Source organism: Mustela putorius, unplaced genomic scaffold, assembly GCF_011764305.1.
Source record: "Mustela putorius furo isolate JIRA1106 unplaced genomic scaffold, ASM1176430v1.1 tig00000905_pilon_pilon_pilon, whole genome shotgun sequence".
In the NCBI taxonomy this organism is placed as follows: domain Eukaryota; kingdom Metazoa; phylum Chordata; class Mammalia; order Carnivora; family Mustelidae; genus Mustela; species Mustela putorius.
In genome coordinates, this window is record NW_025421511.1 from 795,099 (window position 1) to 818,660 (window position 23,562).

The 23,562-nt window shown below is 53.9% G+C and overlaps 1 protein-coding gene across 1 annotated transcript; it reads left to right on the forward strand.

Moving 5' to 3' along the window:
- Nucleotides 1-253: 253 nt before the first annotated feature.
- Nucleotides 254-19,316, forward strand: XKR5 (XK related 5). Its single transcript, XM_045086163.1, is given in 8 exon segments — nucleotides 254-542; nucleotides 1,708-1,794; nucleotides 5,109-5,160; nucleotides 5,248-5,441; nucleotides 17,136-17,232; nucleotides 17,803-18,307; nucleotides 18,310-18,457; nucleotides 18,460-19,316. Coding segments are annotated over 8 exon segments (1,728 nt in total). The 3' UTR covers nucleotides 18,816-19,316.
- The last annotated feature ends 4,246 nt before the right edge of the window (nucleotides 19,317-23,562 follow it).

The following is a 23,562-nucleotide window of genomic DNA, read 5'->3' on the forward strand; positions in this document are numbered from 1 at the left end:
CAACACCAGGGGGCAGGACCTTCCGTAAGGGCAGCGTCACATGCTGACAGGGGACCCGGGGCAGGTGAGGGCACCTGAATGAGAGATGAAGCAGAGACTGGGGGAAACTGTAGTAAAACACTAATATGGTGAAGCTGAGTTACAACTGAAAGTTTCACAGGTGAAACAGCAACTGGGAAAAGCCCGGTTCAGGGTGACAGAGAAAGAGGAACCCAGGCAGGATGTCTCCGGAAGAGATGGGACATCCTGAGGGATGGGGACCAGTCAGCTCTCGGAGATTCCCGGCCGTCCACAAGGCCGAGTGTCTGTACTGACCACCGTTTGCTGCTACAACCTCTCCAAACACGGGTTTCTCCCCCAGAGCCCTGTGTGCGGCTGGCCACAGGCTGGTCCCACACGGGCTGGTCCCTCGCGCGGCTCCTCTGGGACACACGCGGCCCGGGCCGTGGCTGCTCTGGGGGCCGAGTGCTGTGGGGCTGAGCTGGGACTGGAGGCAGCCGTGTCCTTCCTGTCGGCGCTGTGGCGACTGGTCGGGCCCTCGGGTCAGCAGGCGGGGGGTTAAGCTTCATCCCTTGAAAGGAACCGAGAAGCACGGCTGAGAGAAGGCGCCCCAGAGCAGCGTGCTGGCCGCGATTTTCACCTCGGAGGCTTCGATGCTGGGGCCTCACTCACCCTGAGGGACTCCCCTCCAGGGCTAGTCAGCTCCTAGGCACAGCAAACAGTGCTCCTGGAGCTTTTCACATGGAAACGAACCAGTCCAGAGCGCACAGCCCCCCACCTCCTCTGTGGGGCTCTCCCACTCCAGCCTCTCTCCCCCTGCCCGGAGTCCCCCAGGGCAGGTCCCAGGCAACTGCTGACATCACTCTGACCAGCTAATCCTAAACCCATTCCCCTGCCTCCCCGACTCCTTGCCATGGAAACCGCTGCGAAGGCCCTTGCCCACAGCTCCCTCCGCCTCCTGACTGGCCCGGGCTGCCTCCCCAGAGGGCCCCTCCTCTTGGGATTGGTGAGAAACAAACTGTCTTTTCAGTGGCAGTTGGTTCCTGGTCTGTTGGCTTCATTGCATCTCTAATGTTCTACCAAGTCTCTGTATTTGGGAGCAAGCAGTGACCTACCTCACGACCGTGTCCTTTGAATCAGGGCGACCTGCGGGCGCAGGCTGTGGGTGCAGACAGCGTTCAACGCCCCTGGGTGATACGAGGGGAAGCAAGCGCCTCCAAAAGGGGTTTTTGGCAAACACCAGGCCTGGAGAAGCCAAGCAAAACCCCGGCTCTTTTTCCCCCGTTGTTAATAACGCGAGCCTGTTCCTAACACGTTCAACAGAAACCGCAGCGACGAACCCCACCAGCTTCTTTATGAGCTCGTACGAAGTAGGAGACAGCACTGCCTTGTTCAGGCCCCTGAAACAGAAACCAGTATGGAACTGCTCATTTAGGGACTCTTTGGGGGTCAGGGAGTGAGCCCTGCACACTTCCCTCCCTGCTCCCAAGGTCCTGGAAAGCTTGCTACATTGCGTCGGAGAATATACCTGCTTCCCCTGGTGACCGCAGCCTGGACCATGAGGAGGGAGGGTGGGGGACGGCCGTGGCCTCCAACATACCCTTGGCCGGACAGCTCCATGAGGTGGGTGTTTCCAAATTCATCTGCAGCAAAGCACGCCTGTGAGTTTGGGCCTGGCCTCCCTGACCTCTCGCTGCTCTGCGGCAGATAATATGCTCCTTTGGCAACACACGCCCTTCATGCTGGCAGCGCCTCCCCCCCACCGCTATGATCTCCTGCTCCAGCTCACTTCAGGTGAGGGTCAGTAGAAAGGGATGGGTTGTCTGAGCAAGTCTTTAAAAGGGAGACACACAGCTGGAGAGCACCAAGGTCTGAAATCAGGGCACAGGGCACAATCGCCCCAGGCTGCGATTCCCCTTCCTTTTGTTTGAACGGATGCCCCCTGGGGCAACCAGGATAACAGGTGCACCGAGATCCATTCGAGTCATTCTTCTCTGTTCCTAGCGGCATCCGAGGTTACAAATTGCCCCAAATACGAGAAGACAGGATTGCAGAAGAGAAAGCCCATCCCCAGCCCGCCTCCTCCTTCCTTTAGGACAAAGGTGGCTTTCCTCCAGGCTCACCTCGGTCCACCCATCACATGCAGCCCTCTTATGGGATCGGGTTGCTAGGTGCAGAAGAGACCGTAGGCAGACCGGGGTGATGTGAAAAAAGATGTAAACTATGCAAATTTCTCAGGATTTACTCCCTCCCTTAGGTCTGAGGTGTTTCGTGGTCTCTTCCAGTATGATCATACAATGAGAGTTTCAAAGAATCTGCAGTCCAGACTCTCCTGTCCATGCATCCTAGGAAGAGATCCCTTAGGAGCAAAGGAGACGGGATTACTTTCCTGTAAGTATTTATCAAGTTCAGCCACATCCAACCTAGGAGCAGGCTTGGTGCCCCTCCAGTCTGACCACAGAGTCTATAGAACCCACACAAGTATCTTGACAAAGAGAATTTAATGCGGGGAACTGGTTACATGAGGTGGGAGAAACGTCAAAGCAAAAAAGGAACAGCAGCTCCCACCTGACGCCTCGGAGAACAGAACGAGGACTCTGGGCTTCTCAGAGCCTATGGGGACCCCCCCAAGCTGAGACTGTCTGCTCTGGGGGCTCCTCGGGCGCCATGTGCTGATTCTGGAGGGGCAGGAGGCTGCAGGCAGGGACCACCCAGCTGCCGGGTGGAGCAGGAGCGGGTGGCAAGCAGAACAGTGGCTTTTTCCTTCTTGCCCAAGGTCTTTCCATGGGTCCTGCCAGCAGAAGCTAAGGAAGGTGACTGGTTGGCAAGGAGAAGCACGCTTTGCAGAGTCTCGATCCTGGCCTCCAACTCGGGTTTGGAAGAATCTGGAGCTTAGAGACAAGAACTCCTTTTCCCAGTGGTTTCGTCAATGGAATCAAGGCTTCCCCTTGAAACCAGGCAGCCCCATCACGCCCTAGCAGAAGTGCGTCTGTCTCCATGGCCACATCACCCACCATGCCAGTGGGAGCTCCTCGTTCTGTGGCCCTGAGGTTTGGGTTGAGCTCTCGGGGGACAGGCCATACCCCTCGGATGGCCCTGGGTCTGCACTGAGCGGTCTCAGATGGCCTTGCTCATGTCCGGGGGGCGGGCTTGTTCTCCAAGATATCTCCGAAGTTAGGCTTCTGCTCTCCCACAGAGACAGGGGCATAGGGGGTGTTATCTCCCTCCATGGTTATCCTTAGGAAAGTCCTGGATTGTAAAACTGGGAAAGCCTTTTATTTTTAAGATTTTATTTATTTGAGAGAGACAGCGAGTGCTAGTGCAAGCAAAGGGAGCAGCAGGCAGAGGGAGAAGCAAGTTCTGCTGAGCAGGGAGTCTGATGCGGGGCTCGATCCCGGACCCTGAGATCATGACCTGAGCTGAAGGCAGACCCTTAGCCGACTGAGCCACCGAGGCGCCCCAAAACTCGCAAAGGTTTTTAAAGAAAGATTTACATACATCTGTGAGGAATGGCTGGCTCAGTCAGTTAAGTGTCAGACTCAGTTTCAGCTCAGGTCACTATCTGCAGATCCTGGGATGGAGCACTGTTGGGGGAGGCACCCCCGCTCAGCAGGGAGTCTTCTTATCTCCCCGCTCTCTGTCCCTCCCACACTTGTGCTCTCTCTCTCTCCAAGATAAATAAATCTTAAAAAAAAAAAAAGTTTATATACATCTTAAAGAGACAGAGAAAAAAATTACAGTGACAAAGATTCTCAAGGAATAGAGGGCAAGTCTGTCTTGGTCACAGATTGGCCCAGGCTTCCTCACAGGGCGGGTTCAGGGTGCACAGAGACAGAACAAGACAGAGACACAGACACAGGGACAGACAAAGAGAGAAGGAGCTTCAGAACCTCTGGGGCCTACACTTGGAACCCCTACAACCTAACCTCTCCCACATTCTTTCCATCAAAGCAAATCACAGGCCAGCCAGAGGAGGTGACCCGTCCACCTGCCTGCACCCCACCACGCAGTATTTCTCCAGGCCCCTTGTGAGGTTGGGGAACAGCAGAGGAAACTTCTGCCCACATCAAGAGGCCTGATCTGATTTGTACTTGCTCACCTAGGGACCAGAAGACTCAGGGCTACCCTGCTTCTGCGCCGGCTAGTCCCGTGGGGTAAACCAGCAGGGGACTCCGCGCCCCCACTGCTCCTGAAGTGGGTTCCTGGGCCACAGCCTCCGCGACACCCAGCAGCGGGCAGGGGAAGGGGCGGAGGCACGGACGACACACGCGGGAGCCCTGGGGCTGTCCGCTGCTGGTGGCGGTGGAGCAGAGCACGCATGAGTGCCCCGCAGCCCCAGGCTGAGCCTCAGCTCAGCTCAGGCCTCCGACCCCCACCCCCCGCCCCATCGCTCTGGCCACCCTGCCAAGGCGGGCCACCTGCCCCAGCCTGCGCTCAGCTCTGCGCACACTGCAGTGCGCACATCGTAGCATCCGGCCTGCCCTGCCGGGGCCTGGGCCAGCAACCAGACGAGCAGGCCTCAGCACAGGACCCCATGTCAGTACCCACCCCACGTGCTCCAGGAAACTTTGTCCCCACTTTCCCTCTCACCGGGGAACCAACTTGGGCCCGGGCATTGCTTGGATTCCTCCAAAGACTTTTTGACTGGAGACCCTGGTTTAGCTTGGCCGGTGGAAGCAGGAAGCCCAGGGTGGTTAGAACTCCAAACAGAGCAGGCCATTCCCTGGTCCCTTGATCCAGACCCACAGGGTTTCTATGTGGACCCCAGGCAATGCTGTATTCCCACTACAACTGGCAGCTTTATGTGCCCATAAATCCATTTTAAACTTTAACAGTGGGAAACCCAAGCAATGATCCTATAAAATGATTCCAGCACCTACCTGTGTTGGATGGACGCAAGCACCCCTCCCCCCACGGCCACTGATTGCCAGTGCGGATCCTCACGGAGATTTGTCTCTTTCCTCTGTGTTACCCTACCCTAGCATCCGCAAAAATTAAAAAACAAATCCCAAGAGAGGATTAGCGCTGTTTCAATGTACGTACCAGTGTCAAGTATTTTTCACACGTGCTGTCCTATGCAATCCAACAGCCCCTCTCTGTGACCACAGTGTCTGATGTCTGGGGTCCCCGGAAAGCCCTGGCACCTTCATCCCTCCGCAGGCCTGTCTAGAATGCCAGCTGGCTATGCCTGTGTCTGGGCCGGGTCCAACAGGGAGCCTGCCCGTGCTGGGGATGCGGTGTTGGCAGGTCACTAACTCTCCCCCGCCGCCCTCCGTGCACCTGCTTGTCTGTCCTCTCCCATCCTGCAGGCCTCGGCTCCTCCGTGTACTGCTTCACCAGAGGACAGCGCCTCTGGGGGTGGCTGGCCCTTTCTGTGCTCCTGCCTAGCTTCCTGGTCCAGGGCCTGAGCTATCTGTGGTTCCAGACAGACGGGCACCAAGGTCATTGCTTGTTGCTCCTGCTACAGCACCCCCCCCCCCCCCGCAGCTGGGCGGGTGGAACAAGCAGTCTCCTTTCACCTCTGGAGGGTGAGTTCATCCGTGCAGGAGGATCCCATGTATTCTGTCCTTGGGGCATAGAAGTTCAAGGTTGGAAAAAAGCTCACAGCCACCACTTTGAACCCCTGCTCTGACAGGCGCCCCCTCTTCTAGCCTGTACTTCCCTGAACACATCTATCATCAGGAAGCTTCTTCCAGAGGCAGCTGTGACCCTTCCAAAACTTTCGTTTTGTTTTGTTTTTATCTTCGGCCGAATTCTGTCTTGTTCTTGTTTTAATTTGTTGGTCATGGCTTTGGAGCCATAGAAAGTGCCTCACTGAAGACCATTGCATTTAAACCCCTATGACCTTCGTGGCAGAGGTGATGTAGATTTAGTCACAGATGAGGCCACGGAGCTGGCCTGGTGACATTTGCATCAAGGCTTTATTTCAGCTATCTGAGAGCCAAGCCCAGTTTCTTTCCATAAACAAAGCAGCCTGGGCAGGCCTAGTGCCCAGAAGCTTTACCTGGGATTCACCTCTGCAGGTCAGCTGCAGTTCTCCTCTGCAGGGAGCAGCTGGAAGCAGGGAGAGTCAGGAGACACCTATCCGTGAGTTTATGGAAGTGGCCGAGTTCAGCTCTTAGCCACCTCATCATGCCATCGTTGCCAGGAATTTTAAAAAAGGGGTGGTGGGTTTGGGAAGTTTGGGAATCGTATCAGCGAACCCTGCAGCTCAGGTGTTTGCTAAGCCCTAGATGCGAGGATCAGAAGGGTGTTCAGAAGGTGCAAGTTTGAGATCTCGGGCGTGCTGCTGGCTGTGCTTAGTGGTTTGTGCCTTCAGCCCGTCCCCAAGGCCTTGTCTGGAGCAGCTGACGTAAGTTTTCTGGTTTCTTAGCTGAATCTGAAGAAGGAATGATTCCTCATGCAGAATCAGTATCAGAAAGGAAGGAGTGCTTTCCACCCAGTGTAGAACTCAAACAGGAGGTAGGGTGCTTCTAATAAAGACATCAAGTAACCTCCCCCAAATTCACGGGGCCCCACAGAGCTGGAGCCCCCTCCATCTCTGAAGTCACCCAGAGCACATTTGCAACCTCAACAATTGTGCTTAAAGCTGGGCCGTTGTGTTCAGGGAGTGTGGTTCCTCTGAGAAGATGGAACTTGAACTTGTGGGAAGAGAGCAAAGATGGTTTTTTGCTCAGACTCAACCAAGGATACACGGCCTTCCTGGGCAACATCTACTATCGTAAGGATCAGCCCCTTCCCTCAGCCCAACCCAGTAGGACACTTATTAAGGGCTGGGAGGCCTGTATATGACCTTGAGGACCGATAACCAAACATCTGGTAGCCCAAAAGGTGAGTTCAGTGAATGCCAGTCACTTGAGAGAAGCTTCCGGAATAACTGCCTGATAAGTCTGCCTTCTGGGGTTGTGTGCAGGGATGGGGCTGTGTCAGGCTCAAGTCATGTCTGTTTTCACGCTGCTCGTGTCCGCCTGTGACTCCATGTTCTCTGCTTCTCCGTGCTCCCTCGGAGTTTCATAAACGGAGCTCTGAGTTTCTGGTATGTAACAACCCTGAGGTGAATGAGGGAAGAGAGTCATGAAAACTAGGCCTCAGGAAGAACAACTCGTCAGCTGTATCTCTTTTTATTTTAAAAGTAAGGGGAATTTATGAAAAACACGTAATTTAAAAGGAAAAAAAGATACGAGAAAGGTCAGGAAGAGGAACGATAGGTCAGAAAACAGGATAAAGTGAAAACGTACAGTTGTTCACTAGGAGCCACAAATTTGGCTCTAAGGGTTTTTTAAAATTCAATTAATTCTCATATAGTGTATTATTAGGTTCAGAGGTAGAATTAGTGATTCGTCAGTTGTATTTCACACCCAGGGGCTCATCCCACCATGTGCCCTCCTAATGCCCATCACCCAGTTACCCCACCCCCAAAGCACAGCAAAAGAAACAGTTACCAACATCAAAAGACAACCTACAGAATGGGAGATGTTTGCAAATGTCTAATCAGATAAAGGACCAGTATCCAAGGTCTATAAAGAACTTATCTAACTCAACACCCAAAGAATAAATAATACAGTCAAAAAATGGGCAGAGGACATGAACAGACATTTCTCCAAAGACGACATCCAAATGGCCAACAGACACATGAAAAAAACGCTCCACATCACTCATCAACAGGAAAGTACATATCAAAACCACAATGAGAAATGGCCTCACACCAGTCAGAATGGCTAAAATCAACAACACGAGAAACAACAGATGCTGGCAAGGATGTGGAGGAAGGGGAACCCTCCTGCGCTGTGTTTGGGAATGCAAGCTGGTGCAGCCACTCTGGAAAACAGCATGGCGTTTCCTCCAAAAGTTGAAAATAGAGCTCCTCTACGACCCAGCAATTGCACTACTGGATATTTACCTCAAAGATACAAATGTAGTGATCTGAAGGGGCATGTTTATAGCAGCAATGTCTATAATAGCCAAACTATGGAAAGAGCCTAGATGTCCATCAACAGATGAATGGATAAAGAAGATGTGGTATATATACACAATGGAATACTATGCAGCCATAAAAAGAAATGAAATCTTGGGGTGCCTGGGTGACTCAGTGGGTTAAAGCCTCTGCCTTCGGCTCAGGTCATAGTCTCAGGGTTCTGGGATCAAGTCCCGCATCGGGCTCTCTGCTCAGCAGGGAGCCTGCTCCCCCCCCCTTGCCTGCCTCTCTGCCTACTTGTGATCTCTGTCTGTCAAATAAATAAATAAATAAATAAATCTTAAAAAAAAAAAAAAACCAGAAATGAAATCTTGCCATTTGCAACGACGTGGATGGAACTAGACAGTATTATGCTGAGCAAAATAAGTCAGTCAGAGCAAGACAATTATCATATGATCTCTCTGATATGAGGAAGTTGAGAAACAAGGCAGAGGGCCATAGGGAAAGGGAGGGGAAAATAAAATATGGCTCTAAGTTTTATAAAGAGCCCAGCAGGCATAAGAAACTAGGTGGTCTGCAGTGTTTCTGAAATTTTTGAAGTAAAGCAAACACACAAACAGAAATCCACTTCCTTAGAAGAAAGCTTTGAAAGTTGAAATAGAAAGGAGCCGATCTGATCCTCCATCCAGAACGGGCCAGTAGGGTTCCCACAGAGAAAACTGGGTGATGAGCTGCCCTTATACCAGTCCACCCCGAACTCTGGAAGCCGGTCTCTCATGGCATCTGCAACGAAGTTTCAGAGAAGTGCAGTTTTGCGAAAGCACCTGTAGGAGGAGCCAAAACAATTGCATTTTGCACAGTCCTGCCTAACGCTTAGGAACGGAGCGTTTTAAGTGACTTTGTAACCCAATGCAGAAGCATCTGCTAATAACGGAGAAACTGACAATACATGAGCCTCTTGAGGCAAAGCAGCTTACGAGAATACAAGCACTTATAATATAAATGTATGTTTTATTCCAAATGCCTCTAGTTGTTGATGTGAAGTCTGACTCTATTCGGGTAACCCTGACATAGTGATCACTCGTTTAAACACAGTCAGCCACTTTTCTCCATTCGGTTGTTGTATTTCCACTATAATGCTACATGTTGCCCACATCCTTTTTTAAAAAAAGTCAGAGCCTCTAAATTCATTCGGAGCCTCAGCATGGAGTGTTGGAGAAATGGCTGCCTCATCCCAACTTAGGACCCGTCCTGGTTTAGAAATTTTTTTCTTTGGTGGAAACTTAAAGTCCTTAACAAGAGCGTCGAGGTGAACTTTCAGGCTATGTAAGGAAGGCAGGCTCCGCATAGACGAGTAAAAATTTAGTATTTCAAAGTATGTAAAACACTTTTGCTGTGCTCAACGTCACTCAGCATCAAGGAAATGCAAATCAAAACCACAGTGAGGTACCACCTCGCACCTGTCAGAACGGCTAAAATCAACAACACAAGAATCCTGCTGGCGAGGATGTGGAGAAAGGGGAGCCCTTCTGCTCTGTTGGTGGGAATGCAAGCTGGGGCAGCCACTCTGGAAGCAGCATGGAGGTTCCTCCAACACTTAGAACTACCGCGTGATCCAGCAATTTTCCCGTCTGTGTATGTACCTGAGGAATCGAGAGCAAGGTCTGGAAAAGCCATTTGTACCCCGGCGCCCGCGGCAGCTACATGTGCAGCACAGCAAATCGACAGGTGATGAGCGGAGGAACTGTGGTCTCTACCCACAACGGGATGTTATTTAGTCTTTAAGGAGAAGGAAATTCTACAGCACGGGTGAATCTTGAGGACTTGAGGCTAAGTAAAATCAGCCAGTCCCACAAGGGCAAATATTGTATAATTCACTTACACCGGGTTCTTAGAGCAGTCAGCCTCCCAGAGACAGAAAGTGGAACCATGATAGGGAGCGTGGTGGGGGGTAGGGGGGAGCTAATGTTTCATGGGAGCGGAGTGTCAGTTTTACAATATAAGAAGAGTTCTGGAGCTGGATGGTGGGGTCGAGGCACACCATTGTGAATTACTACAAATTATTAATAATCTATTGAATTGTAGGGTTAGTTTAAATTATGTTCATTGAATAAATCATCAATACCACTGAACTGTACACTTAAAATGGTTAAGATGGCCAGTTTTAGGTTATCTGTATTTTACTGCAATTAAGAAAAATAAAAAAGATTTAAAAAAGGAACAGCCATAGCCAAAAACCTTGAGCTATTCACAATCTCAGGTTCAACATCGCCAAAAAGTGTGAAGACGGAGGACGGCCGGCGGCGTCTTCAAGCTGCGTACGCGGGCGCGTACGGCTTTTTACTCAAGCTGTTAGTGGGGACAGATCAGAGCTGGCCGAGAAACTTCAGTCCGAAGTTAGGTTAATAACGGTGTTTCCAAGGCTCCGCTCAGAGTATTTGTTCCTGAACCAGCTAGAAAGCTTACACCCGCGTCCACGCAGCAGGATACGCTGGGTGTGCCTTTGCTCACGCGTGCAGATGCGTGTGGCGGGAAGGCCTGGACACACGTGATGGAGATGTGGGCTCTGAGGCCTGACTGGGGACACAGCTGCAAGCAGGCAGCTCAGGAGAACAGAGAGAAGGTGTCGGCTGCGCTGGGGGACAGCCTGGGGCGCCGGGGGACCAGCCACCAGGCATCACCACCGGGAACTTCTTAAAAATGCAAGGCCTCGAGATGCACCCGGACCTATGCAGCATCACAGCAGCCGTCCCGTAATTCTCCAAACGCATCTATTTAACCAGAAATTCTGGGCCTAGGGCCTAGCAAGTGTACTTAAACAGACATTCAGGACGTGAGTTCCAAAGCTCACGTTGGGGAATGCTGGCACTGGCGCGGGAGCCCTAAGGTCCGGGCTGGGGAGGTGGCAGGCCCAACCCGGCCGGGCAGGGGCACCCGGTAAACAGCCGCCCCCCTGCAGAGGCCGAAGGCCCCACAGAGGTGTTCTGCTCGGAGAGCAGTGTGCTCAGGCCGAGAATTTTCTAGATGGGAGCAGTGCGGCCAGAGACAGATGAGGCTGGGTGACCCAGGGACTTGTGTGCAACAGGCAGATGAGTTTGGCTTTTACCCTCCAGGCATTGGAGACCGAGTGGGAAGGTTTCTGTGTTTTGTTTTTGTTTTCTGTTCAGTTAGCCACCAACATAGAGTACATGGTTAGTTTGTGTGTCGTGTTCAGTGATGCATTAGCTGCATGTAACACCCGTGCCCTCCCGAAAACCTGTCCCCCGGCTACCCCATCTGCCCACCCCCTCCCTCTGAAAACCTCGGTTTGTTTCCTGGAGGCCAGAGTCTCTCATGGTTTGTCTCGCTCTCTGATTCCCCCCTTGAGGTTCCCCTCCCTTCCCTGTGGTCTTCCGTGCTATTTCTTACGAGGATTAAGCAAAGAAATACACAGTCAAATGAGGCCTTTAGGGAGATGGTGGTGGGGACCGTAGAGGCGATGGGACACAGTGGGGAGAGACGGGAGGGGCGGGGGACAAGGCAAGCAGCCAGAAGTCCAAGTGGGAGCCAATGGGGACCCAGAATGAGGCATTAACCCCAGGGACAGAATCTGACAGGAGTTCCTGACCAGTCCTCTCCCGCCTCCGTCTTGCCTCAGCTGTGACCCCGGAGCCCCCAACAGTTTCCAGTGATGTCACTGGCTGAGTTCCTCCCTCTGGCATGAGACCCAGACACCCCGTTCACAAAACCAGGTGGATTGCTTTCCCCCTGGCTCTTTATTTCTTGGAAATGAGACCCAAGGCCCCAGCTAGACCAGAAGGGGCTCAGCTCTCCAACCCCTACCTCACTGTCCCCAGCATGGACCCACCACTTCCGTGGCCTCTTCCTGCCCCACTGCCCTCCACGTGCTCCCTTCGGCCTTGCTCCCGTCTGCCCGTCCGAGGCGCGGGTGCCCCTTCTTGCGGGGAGCCCTCCCTGACCACACTGTCGTCGGGCCCAGGCTCCTTCCACCACGATCCACAGCTCAATTTGACACGATTTTCTTTCTGCTTCAACTTTTCGTGGGCATATGGCACAGAAGCCCTAGGCTTCTGGAGAATATCTTTCCTTCTGTCTCCAGCAGGTGCTAAAAACCCAGTGAAATTGCTCATTGGACTAGTGAAGGCTTCAGGGAGGGAGGAAGAGGGACCCTCACGTCAGGAGAGCAGACGATTCGGGACTGAGAGGAACGCTACACCCCCGGCTGCTCACAGTCCTGACCTTCTCTGTTGTGGTTGTCGGGTTTTTTCTGAACATTATCTTTGTGTCAGAGAGCACAGCTTCAAAGACTCAGTAAGAAACCGGTTCATGCCAGGATTCCAAGTCATGAAAAAGGAACACGTTTCCTTCAGCATCTTTCCTGGGCCCCTGGGAACCATGAATAAACCCATTTCAGAGAGGACCCCCTCCTGCTCTGGCCACAGACCTGCTGGCCAGGGATCAGAGCCAGGCGTGTCATCAGCATCGGCACAGGCATAGCCAGAGTCCTGGGGAGGCCCTGAGGGAGGGAGCTTCTCAGGTGACTTTAAAGGTACATCTTGCTCTGAATCAGGAGCCGATCAATTAAGGTGAACCCCCTCTTTTTCTTAACTTGGACAAGACAGACGTTCACAGTACCAGGTGGCCTTGGTACAGTACCTTGTCCTCTCTAGTGGCTTGTTTCTGCCAGGCCCGAGCACCGCGTGTGTCCCTCATGTAGGCTGCAAGCCCAGCTCCCCTTCCCAGCCCCCAGGTCCCGCCGGCCCCAGATTTGCTGCGTCTGCTCCTTCCTTGCCGCCCCTCTGTCCCTTTCTCACGGGCCTGCACCCTCACTGCCTGCAGCGGTACGTGCGCTTTCTTCCGCTCTTCCTTCCCCCAGCACATGGGCACACGTGCACACGCAACACATGCACCCGTACATATGTGGGCGTGCACACGAACACACTCACACACGCACACACACAGCTAACAAACCCAACAGGCTGGGTGGCTTCCAACAGACATTTATTTTCTCAGGATCTGGAGGCTGGAAGTCCAAGTCCAAGGTGCCGGCAGGTTTGGCTCTCGGTGAGGGCCAGCGTCCTGGCCTGCCGACCATCAGCTTGCCGTGTGCCCACGTGAGCAGAGGACCGAAGAGTGAAAGGGAGTTCTGGCCACTCTTCCTCTTCTCATGAGGACACTGATTGACCAGGGGCCACCTATGACTTCTTCTGATCCTAATTACCTCCCAGAGGCCCCACCTCCTAAAACCATCACACTGGGGACTAGAGCTTTGACACAGGAATGTTGGAAGGACGCACTCCATCTGTCACATGTACACACATGCACAGCCGTCCTGTACCCCAAACACACCATGCGGAGCTCAGCCCAACTCATTCTCCCAGGGCGAACTCCAGGCCCTCTGATCTGAAACTCAGGGCCTGAACCACCTCACAGGCCCACCTCCGCCTCATCTCCCCGTCACCCTCCAGCCCCCACTCGTGTCCTCAGGGAGCGCCCCCTTCCTTTCCGTGTTCAGCCCCAGTTTCAGAGACGCACACAGTTCCACGTTCTGTGGCCATAAGGACGAGAGCTGCCTCTTCTCCCCTTGCTCTAAAGCAAGGACAGCTCGATGCTTGGCAGGACACATTTGTTGAGCCAATGAATTCCCGTTCCAAGAAGTTCTGGGGTGTCCGAGGCAGGTCAGCGTTGGCTCCAGACCTCACAGGGCCCAGAGCTCTTCCCGTCTCGGACGTGGGGGGTTGTAGTGCCTGAAGCAGCCACTAAAAACACAGGGAACGGGAGGTTCACAACCATCTCCTTCGACACCTCCTGAACGCACATTGCCAAGAGCAAGGGAGAGAAAAGGCAGCTGGCACTTTGGGGCACGGGTTTTGGGATTAGGAGCTTGCTTTGAGACTGTGGCTCGCTCTTCCCTGTTACCAACCCCCTCGGCTAAGGACTGACACACTCCGCACCTGTTTTCTTGCCGCACATTGAGAACGGGGCCTCCCAGTGCTGCTGAGGTGCTTATAAGATTCACTCACTTCGCGGGGTCGCCTGGGAGGGTTAAATAAGTAACATGGCACATGAGAACTGACACCCCAGGGCCATTAATGGTGATGACAGGGGGAAGGACTTTCAGGGGAGCAGACCCTGCAGGACAGAGCCGTGAGCAGAGGGAAGGGGCAGGAGGGGCAGCTTCTGTCCGGCAGTCGGGGGGTAGCCCCCTCCTGCCTTTAGAAGAGTCCTGATCGGCTGATCAACCCTGCAGGCCTTGGGGCCCACAGACAACGCAGATACATGGTGCTGGACATGACATAGACCCTCTCCAGGCCTCAGTTTCCCCATCTGAGAACAAGAGTAACGGTGCCCATCTCGCCATGCAGGAGGACGAGGAACACGTGGGCCCGGCCCCCCGGAGACGGCGCGGCAGCTTCGAGCCCGCTCTTCACGCGCGAACAAAGGGGAGGGATCGTTTGCAGAGCACAGTGTCCCCCTGCCAGTGTGCTGACGAGCTGGAGGGACAAACAGGAAGGGTCTCTCCATTTGCCGTCTGTCACTGTCCTCTCCCCAGAAGTCCAGGAGGGTCTGAGGTGAGGAAGGAAAACGAGAACTTTGTCCTTCCCAGTGGCTGGCTCGGTCATGAGACCCCCGAGGTCAGAGCAGGTAAGCGGGAAGGGGAGAAAGCGGACCCTGGCGGAGAGCAGGGGTGCCGAGCGGCCCTCCCCTAGGTGACTCACAGATGCCTTCAGGCTCGGCTCAGCTGGCTCTTGGAGCCCCGGGATCCACTCACAGAGGGGACCTGCATATCCAGAGTCACCAGCCGGTGGCGCTGTTCATCACCCCCAGCAATGTTGCCTGGACCAGGCCCTGATCCCTGCCTGGCTGGCTGGTCCAAGCCTCCTGCCAACACCCCGTAAATGTCAGGCCTGTCCCTCTGTCCTTTTCATGGACCTCTACCCTCCCCAACGGACACCTTCCCTAGAAGACACATGAGCCTTGACCCCGAACGAAAGTGACTCCTTTGGGGTACATTACATTGTGCTGGCAAAGAGAAAGTTGTTGTTGTTCCAAAAGCCAGAAGACCACAGAATACCTGGAAATCCACTTTCTAAGAAGGATGGGCCTGGGGGCTTAGAGTAGCTCTGGTTTTTAATGGTTAATGGTTTTGCTTAAAAAGCAGAAAGTGTGGCCCCAAGGTCAAAGCAGGAACTTCCGGATTTCCTCTTTCATTGATTCACTTAACAGAAGTATGAAGCATTTGTGTTTTTGTAGGTTCTGTGCTAGGACTTGTTCCTACCCTCCTATGACCTCTTGTTCTCGTCTTCAGGTCCTGGGAGTACTAACAGAATTAGGAGTGAGAGCGGACATTTTGGTCAGGGTCATCCTAAGCTCATGAACTGTCCTATTTCTCACAGCACTCCATGGAAAGAAACCCATTTCACAGATGCAGAAACTGAGGCACAACAAGGCAGGCATCTGGTGAAACAGAGGCAGCGTTCAGATCCGGCGGGTCTGATGCTATGAGTCCAGCCATAACCAACAAGCCACACGGCCCGGTGGTGGGTCGGAGAGCCTTTGAGCTGGGAGGGCCTGGGGGCTTCGAGGCCCCCACTTCTCCGCCTGCCTGGCTGTTGGAGGCACTCGGGGAGCTTTTGAAAGTTGATTCCCAGGTGCCTTGCCAGGGATTCGGGCCCACAGGTCTGAGGGGGGTCAGGTGGTGCTGACGGCCAGCCTGACTGAGAACGCTTTGCCTCACCTTCCCTTCCAGAGGAGGCAGCCGGCCTCTGGATGAATGTCAAATGCCCCGGGAGCCAGGTTGGACCTCTTCCGCTTGTTACTGGCTCGCCCACTTAAGCGTGCACACACCGCGTCCTCCGTGTGCTGGAAACAGACTCAGACGCCGGAGTGTGGGCAGGTTGAACCTCAGTGGCCTCAAAGACCCCAACCCATGAATGCGAGCTCTGTATGGATAAAACCCCGCAGGGACACAAGAGGCAGAGAGGGACGTCAGAGAAGGCTTTACACAAGGTGGCATTCGAGCGGGTCTCGGGGGAGGAGCCCGGCAGGAAGAAAGTGGGGTGAGAAGGTGGGGGTGCAGAAGCAAAACGGAGCATCAGGCCGCCCGCAGGAAAGGAGCGTGGGTGGCCTGAGATGAGCAGTGGAAGGTGATGAAAGAGAAATTACTCAGTCCATCGCAACAGTCAAGAGCTGACCAAAATCTCATTTGTGCCAAGTGTTTACAGGCCGGGCTTGAGTCCGAGTCAGGAAGAGGGCTTCGAGATGCCTGTCTGCGTCAGGTTTGGTCAAGGAGAGAGGCTTTTTTGGCGGTGGTGGTGTGTCGGTCAAGGTTCTCCGGGGAAACAGAGCCGCTAGGACCTACAGAGATGCGTGAGAGCAGATTTATTATGGGGACAGCTGCACGCAATGTCGGAGGCTGGGGTAGGCCAGGGTGTGCCTTCTGCAAGCTGGAGAATGAGGAAAATGTGGTGTAATTCAGTCAGCGTCCCAAAGACTGAGAACTAGGAGCTCGGATGTCCAAGGGCAGGAGAAGATGGGCGTCTCAGCTTGAGAACAGAGAGAATTTGCCCTTTCTCCATGTTTTTGTTCTATTCGGACCCTCCACAGATTGGACGAGGCCCACCTACCCTGGTGAGGGGGGAAGGGTCATGATCTTTACTCAGTCTATTGATTCAACTGCTAACCTCTTCTGGAAACCCTCACAGACACAGCTCAAAATGACGTTTTACCGGCACCCGGGCGTCCCTTAGCCCAGGCAGGTTGACCCGTCCTGTTAGCCAGTCACCGTGGGAGCAGCAGGTTGGAAGATGACTCTGGAAAGGAAGACTGGGGACGCCTTGTAAACAGGTTTGCCCGCGTTGTCAAGAAGTGGGGTCTTGGTGCCCCTCGGGTGAGAGGGGGGTTACTCCCCAGGTGTGTTAGGGAGGGATGACAGGGTCTGATCTGCAGGTCACCAGGTGGTGGGAAGGACAGACTGTGGACAGGGAATGCGGACAGAGGAAACCATAGGACCCAGACAGGAAGCAGTAAGATCAGAACTGCCAGGAAAATGACAATAAGGACAGAAAAAAGGCAATGGATCTGAGACAAACTGAAGAACTTGACTCAGCAGAACCAGCGAGCTGATGAGATGCGGTTAATTTAAGGAGAGAGAAAACCGCTAAGTTCCTTGGACTGGGCCCGCTTTGTGACCCCCCCACACCTCGTCCCCTGAAAATAGTCGGAGAGGATCTGACGGGTCACTCGTCAGGCGGCCCCAGCCCCCGCACGCTGCCGGCTGCCAGCCCCTCGGGTGCGCCCTCCCGCGCCTACTGCAGGTTTCTTGCTGTTTATAACGAGCGCCTTGAAGCCAGGCACTTGATCTAGTACAACAGGAAACTGGAAATAACGTGGGAGGTCCCTGGAATGCTCTGTTAAAGAAATTATTGCCGTAGTCAACACTTCTGATCAAAATAAATTAAACTGACAACAATGTGATTAAGATGTTTATGCACAAAGGAAGTGTTGTTGCTGCTCATGGAAATTCCTTGATACGGGGTTTTTGATGGATATGTTTAACCTTTACTTGGGTCTTGTTTTTGCGGTGATTCCTTGCCTTCCCCCACCCCCAGTTTTGGAGCCCATCGGCTGGCGTGTGGATGGCTCTGTTCTGAGCATTTGATCCAGTCATTTGAAAGCAAAATCAGCATTTCTGCAGGACACATGCAAACACACGCAAACACATGCAAACACGCGCACACCCAGAGAGCTCAGTTAGAGCTGCCCGAGAGAAAGGAGTCATAGTATCAGTAGGATTAAACTTTGTTACTATGTTTTTCAGGTTAGAACCATTTGCAACTGCTGGAGCCCCCTTAACTCCGGGCGAATATCAAGCTCTGGTACTCCAGAGACAGCCCCTTTCGGGATCCAGTTATATTCCTGTACTCAGGACTCTGGAGTCTGGAGTTCTCAGGCCCCGGGGGGCGGGGCGGGAGGGAGGAGAGGTGGTTGCAGAACTTCGGAGAACATAATAACCTCACGCTCTTCCTTTTCTTTTGTCTCAGGCAGCATCTCACTGGTCATTTACTACAGCCTACAGCCCCCCCCCCACCGCCCAGCTCCACAGACAGGTGGCAGGGCTGGTGTGTCAGGACCACGTCTGTCTGGGAGTCGTGTGCCATCCCAAGGGGAGGTAATGCAGGCACGGAAGCCCCTCCCGGGGCCTCGGCTCCAGCTGGGGAGAAGCTGGGGAGCCTAGGCACTCGCCAGGGAAAATGTCACGAGTTCACCTGCCAGGGAAAGGTCCCCAGCCCACTGTGGGGACCCCCCAACGCTGGGCTAGAAAGCCAGACTGCTCTGGAGGATCCTTTCCTCCGTCACCATCACTGGCTGTTGGTGTGACTTGCCCTAAAGACACAGGAAATGTGTCTAAGATCGACACAGCCTTTGGAGAAGACAGTCCTGGCCACTTTCATCTCCTGGCTTTGGGGATGAACCAGCCCTAACCGCAGTAAAGGACACCCCTGTTTTCCCAGCCAGAGCTCCCACTGTTACCCCAGGACCCCTGTCTTCAGAGAAAGGCTCTGAGTTTCAGGGTGTCCTGACCTCAGAAGCGGACCTGTTGGAAACCTCCAGTTTCATCCCCTTTGCCAGCGACAGTCGGGACCCAGCTCCTGCCCAGAAGCAGTCCACAGGACAGAGGGAGCACAGCCTGGAGGAAGGAGCTGGGGCTCTTTCTCGACGGCGGGGCAGGGGTGCGGGTGGGCGGAGAGGAGGGGAAGGACCAGAGGGCTGCACACTGGACTTCAGTGCCACGGTGGAGGGGGGCCGGGCAGGCAGGCAATTCCGCCGACATCCCACTCCCCTTGGCTGGCCACGCGGCCCTTCCCAGCTGCCATGGCTGACATCAGCCCAGTCCTAGGCCTGGGACCTTCCAGAAGCTTCCGCCCCATCGTAGGCTGCCTTGGCAGAGCCCTCAGCAGCTCAGAGCATGGGGAGCAGCAGGAGCCCACGTGGGACTCGAACCTTCCCGCCACTGCTGGAAGTGGCCAAAGGTGAGCCTGCGGATCTCATGGCCAAAGGTGAGCCTGCGGCCTGCAGACAATCCTCGCCTCACGTCTGCTCCCAAGTGTGAGGCTGCCCACCGGGACCGCTGACTTTCTCCATCTGACTACAGGCCGGTCACGCAAGTGGGTCACTGGATTTGGGGACAGGAGAATCCCATTTCCGACACCTGTACCCCAGTGCACCCCCCGCCCCGTCTGGGCCTGGGTTGGCACAACCGAAGCCTGGGGGAACTGGAGTGGACTATTTCTAAGCGTCCCTGCAAACACCGCATGCGCGTAGGGCACACTTCCCATCACGGTGTGGGGGGAGGGGAGGGGCTTCCAGGAAAATCGTCTGCTTCCTTTTATGAACAATATGATCCTTCTTTTATTTTATTTTACTTTATTTTTGTGACCCTGGCTTCTAGGAGATGCGAAGGTCAAGCGCAGAGTTCTGTTTTATCCTGTGTTCCTGGTACCGTTCACTTCTGCTGACACTGAGGGGTTATTCATCTTCGGAAAATGTGTTTTTCCTGCATCATTTTATGATACCTTGTGGGAAGATCCTAAACACACAGCCCTCCTTCCCCAGGCCCGGCGGCCGGCAGGAATGAGTCAGGTGGCTCCTCTCCACCCCGACCTCACACGGCATCGCTGCGCTCCCTCCTCCACTCCGTCTGAGATGCTACCTGTGGTCTCAGCTTTCCCCTGAAGTGGGTTCTTTGTGGACAGGTGTTTCCATCACTTCCTTCAGAGCTGGTTGGAAAAGTGTGGTCAAAAGCCACGGAAGCAGAAGGCAGTGCCCACCCGTAGGGCTGGGGACTGTTTGTGGCTGGTCCTTTCTACCTGTGCCAGACACCTCTGGGTTCAGGGACAAGGGTCAAGTCCCAGAGAGGAAGTGCAGTGTGGTTTTGCAGGGAGCTGTCGGCTGTCATTGTCCCTGTTGCTGGCCACAGACGGCAAGGGCAGAGAGCAGACCGAGGCTCCAAACCGCTGGCACCAAAAGTAGGAGCGCCCAGCCCGCTGGCTGGTGGAAGGAGTGCCTGCGATGAACCAGAGCTGGACATCGGGAAAGCAGGAAAAACTGCAGGACCACTGCTGTAGCGGTTAAGAGACAGGTCTACACCTGGATGCCATTCTGGATAGAGCATGGACGCGTGGGGACGGATGGGGGAGGGTCAGTGGACTGAGAGGAGGTGTGGGGAGCAAGGGAAAGACTCCAGCTAAACCAACCTAACAGCCTTCCTGCGGAAGGCGGGCCGGGGGGTCCGACCCCACCTGGGGCCGGTGGGGCTGGGGATCTTGACCAGATACAGAAGGTGATGAGATCTTGAACGTGGAGGTTTCCACTAATACTGACTCAGCAGGATTCTTGCTAGAACTGGACAAAGCAGAGAGAACCTTGCAAGTTCAGACCTAGTTGAAAAGTTTAGGGGAGCCTGAGCAGGGTCTGGTCAAGGGGACACTCTCAGGTTGGAAGGTGTGGGTTGTGGCATTGGTGACTCAGCCCTGGATAGTAGAAGGTGCTTCTCTGGGCTGGGACGTCCGGCCTTTCCCCTCCCCTGCCAAAGGCTCACCAGGGACCAAACACCCTGAGCCCTTGAAGAAAGTTACTGGACAGAGGGTTCCACTTCCCTGCATGACCTGTCTTCATGTTTGTGCTCCGGATGTGGTGGGACACGAGTAAGACATTTTTAGAGGGAAAGGCCAAAACCCTTCAGGTCAAGAACACCAGGGGCCACCTGGACTTGAACCAGCTGGGCTCATGACCCCTCGCAGCCAGGGGGCTGTACCCCATGGAGGTGGCTCAGTGAGAGGTGGGAGAAAGGGCCCAGGGTGGGCACCAGACCAGCTCCCAGACATCAGAAACTACTCCTTTCCTCCCTAGACTACTAGGAGGAGCCGAACAGCTGCTTGCTAAGCTCAGCATGCTCTACTGATCTATCCAGCGGCCACCACCGCCCCCGTAAGTGGCCGTCCCCCAGAGCCTCAAAACACACGTGTCGCTCCCATGGTCTTGGCTCCAAGGGTATCTATCTTACGTCTGCTGTCACACCTGCCCACATGGCTCTCTTCATTTCTTTAAGGCTACTTCACTCCCTTCTTATCCCATGAAGCCACAGGGGACACAAGAAAGGGACTACCAGTACCCTTAAACACTACCGACCAGACAAACACTACCTTCACTGCCGTTTCTAAAAAGCAGGGAACCGGGTCTCTCCAGAACCCGAGGGAAATTAGGGCCAACTCCCATGTTTCTACAGCGAGCGTCCGCTGCTAGCGGCCGGTTGTCTCCTTCAGCCCTTTGCCCCTTGGAGTAAGTAAACCGAGGGGCAGCTCATGGCCAGCGGTCAGTCAACACGTGGAAAGTGGAGCTGAACTGCTAGCTTTTTCCTGGATGACCAAGGATTGTATTTCCATAAGCAATGCTTCTGAATAGCCATTTTGGTTTTGTTTTTTATTATTTTACTTTTTAAAGTAATCACACAGCCAATGGGAGGCTCCAACCCACGACCCCGAGATCAAGGGTGGCGCGCTCCACCGACTGAGCCCGGCCGGCCCCACTGAACAAGCCGCTTTGGAGATGGGTGTTTGTGAGACCATTACAGACCCCCTGCCTTTTTGGCAGAGGACTTTGATCTTGTAAGAACAAGACCGATGCTCTTCCGCTTCCATGGGGTAATCGGAAGTCTGACCAACGGGCTGTTGACAAGGTTGTGGGATGCGGGGGATGGAGTTCCAGAAACGATGGCAGGGCACCCCCACTGCCACAGGAGGAGGCCATCCAGCACTTGCCTCCCTACCCACTGGCCCCCAGGCTGGCCGTTGCAAAGAGGCTTCCGCTTTTCCCTGTCTTCTGCACCCCTCCCTTGAGCAAGAAGAGGGTAAAGCAATTGGTTTCTATTGACTGAGTTACTTAGATTCTGGGCTGACAGTGAAACGCGTTCTGTGACCTTCGCTGCCCCAAAGACATAATTCATTGCTGGTACTTCTATTAAGAAGCAGAAAAGCAACTTTTAACTAGGGGGTGACAGATGCGACCCTTCTGTAATGTGCAGAAACAGCGAATCAGTGCGAGGGACACCTGCAACTAGTGCATGTCAGTTTTACCTCGATGTTGAAAGAGCAGAAATGTGAGAACGGAAGTCGTGAGGTCTCCTGCACGCCCATGACAGCAGCAGGGAGCCTGGCACAAAGAGGACGCCCGGACCCCTTGTCACAGCTGCTGTCGGACAGGTGCGGAGCAGCACGACAGAATCCGATCGGATGAAACAAGGTCAAGTTCCCTCTTTAAAAGCAGGGGTTCGGGGTGAGCTTGGAACTGAAACACACACACCTGCGGCCTCCCGCAGCACGCACCTCCTTGTCCCTTTGGGGTCTCCGGGGCCTTCCCGGGGCTCTGCTTTGGCTGCCGGTCAGTGCCGTGCACTCCGCATCCCCGGGAGAGGAGCAGTGGACACACCGGCCAGGAATTCCCCGAGGACCGGGTGGCAGCAGGCCATCCTGCCAGTCCTGCCCACACTCTGTGACCTCAGCCACTCATGTGGCCAAGCCCACCTTCTGTGGAGAGAGGAATAGTCCAGCCTCTCAGGCCGAGTTTCTCCTGCCTCCAGGACTGGACTTTGTTGCCAAGTTAGTGCACATCCAACAAGACTCTGAATTCACGACTCCAGAAAGAGATGCTAGACATACCCCTAAGCCTCGGCGTTTACGACTCCAGAGATAGATTCAATATTCATGTCCTGAGGGATCTTTTTAGACATCAAAAAGGAGTTCTGATATCCATTTCCTCTCATTGCTCTTGTCCTGAGGTTCCTGGACCAGTGTTTTTGGCTCTGGCGTTGGCCATACCGGTCTTCGTTTTGATTCTGTATTCCTTCCTTGCTCTTGACCCCAGGCAGCGTACCAGTTCCCAAGGACGGCTCTCAACCCTGGGAAAGGCAACCAGAGGAACCTGAGAGAAGATCCAGAGAGGGAGACCCTTGGATAGGGCGTTATGTGGGGGCTCAGGTAAAGAACCCCTGCTCCCAAGATAAGCTTCTGACTTCCTTCTGCATTCTTTTCTTCTTCTGGCAGAGAGAAGAGGGATTTGCTAAGCAGCCAAGATTCTGAGGAAAGCCTCGCGGTGGTGGGATCTTTGGCAGCAGCCCTCTAAGGGGGACCTAAACCCCCATGCGATGCCTTGTTCTGCTTGTGCTTCCAAAAGACCAGAGGAGAGGTTAACCTCTGAAACTGTTAGCCAGATTTGTGGTTTGCTTGGTTTTTCACATCACATGCTGCTGCACCAACCATGAGACTCGTACATTCTTTTTGAGCTGTTTCCTGAATATGTTCTCAAGCTAAATGCTGATTATGCTTAGGTATTTTAAGCATCAAGAAGGGATTTTACTTTAAACCTCAGTCTGGTTGTTCTCTTTAAAATAAGATTATTACTTTTCTGCCCTTCTGAACTTAATTCAATTTTCCATACTATTTATGATGACCAACTATCCTGGTTTTCCTGGGGCTGGAGGGTTTTTCTGGGATGCAAGGTTTTAGGGTTGACACCAAATAGTCCCAGGCCAGTTGGGATGGCTGGTCACCCTAATACCTGTCAGCCCTATTCACTTTCTGTCCTTTAAT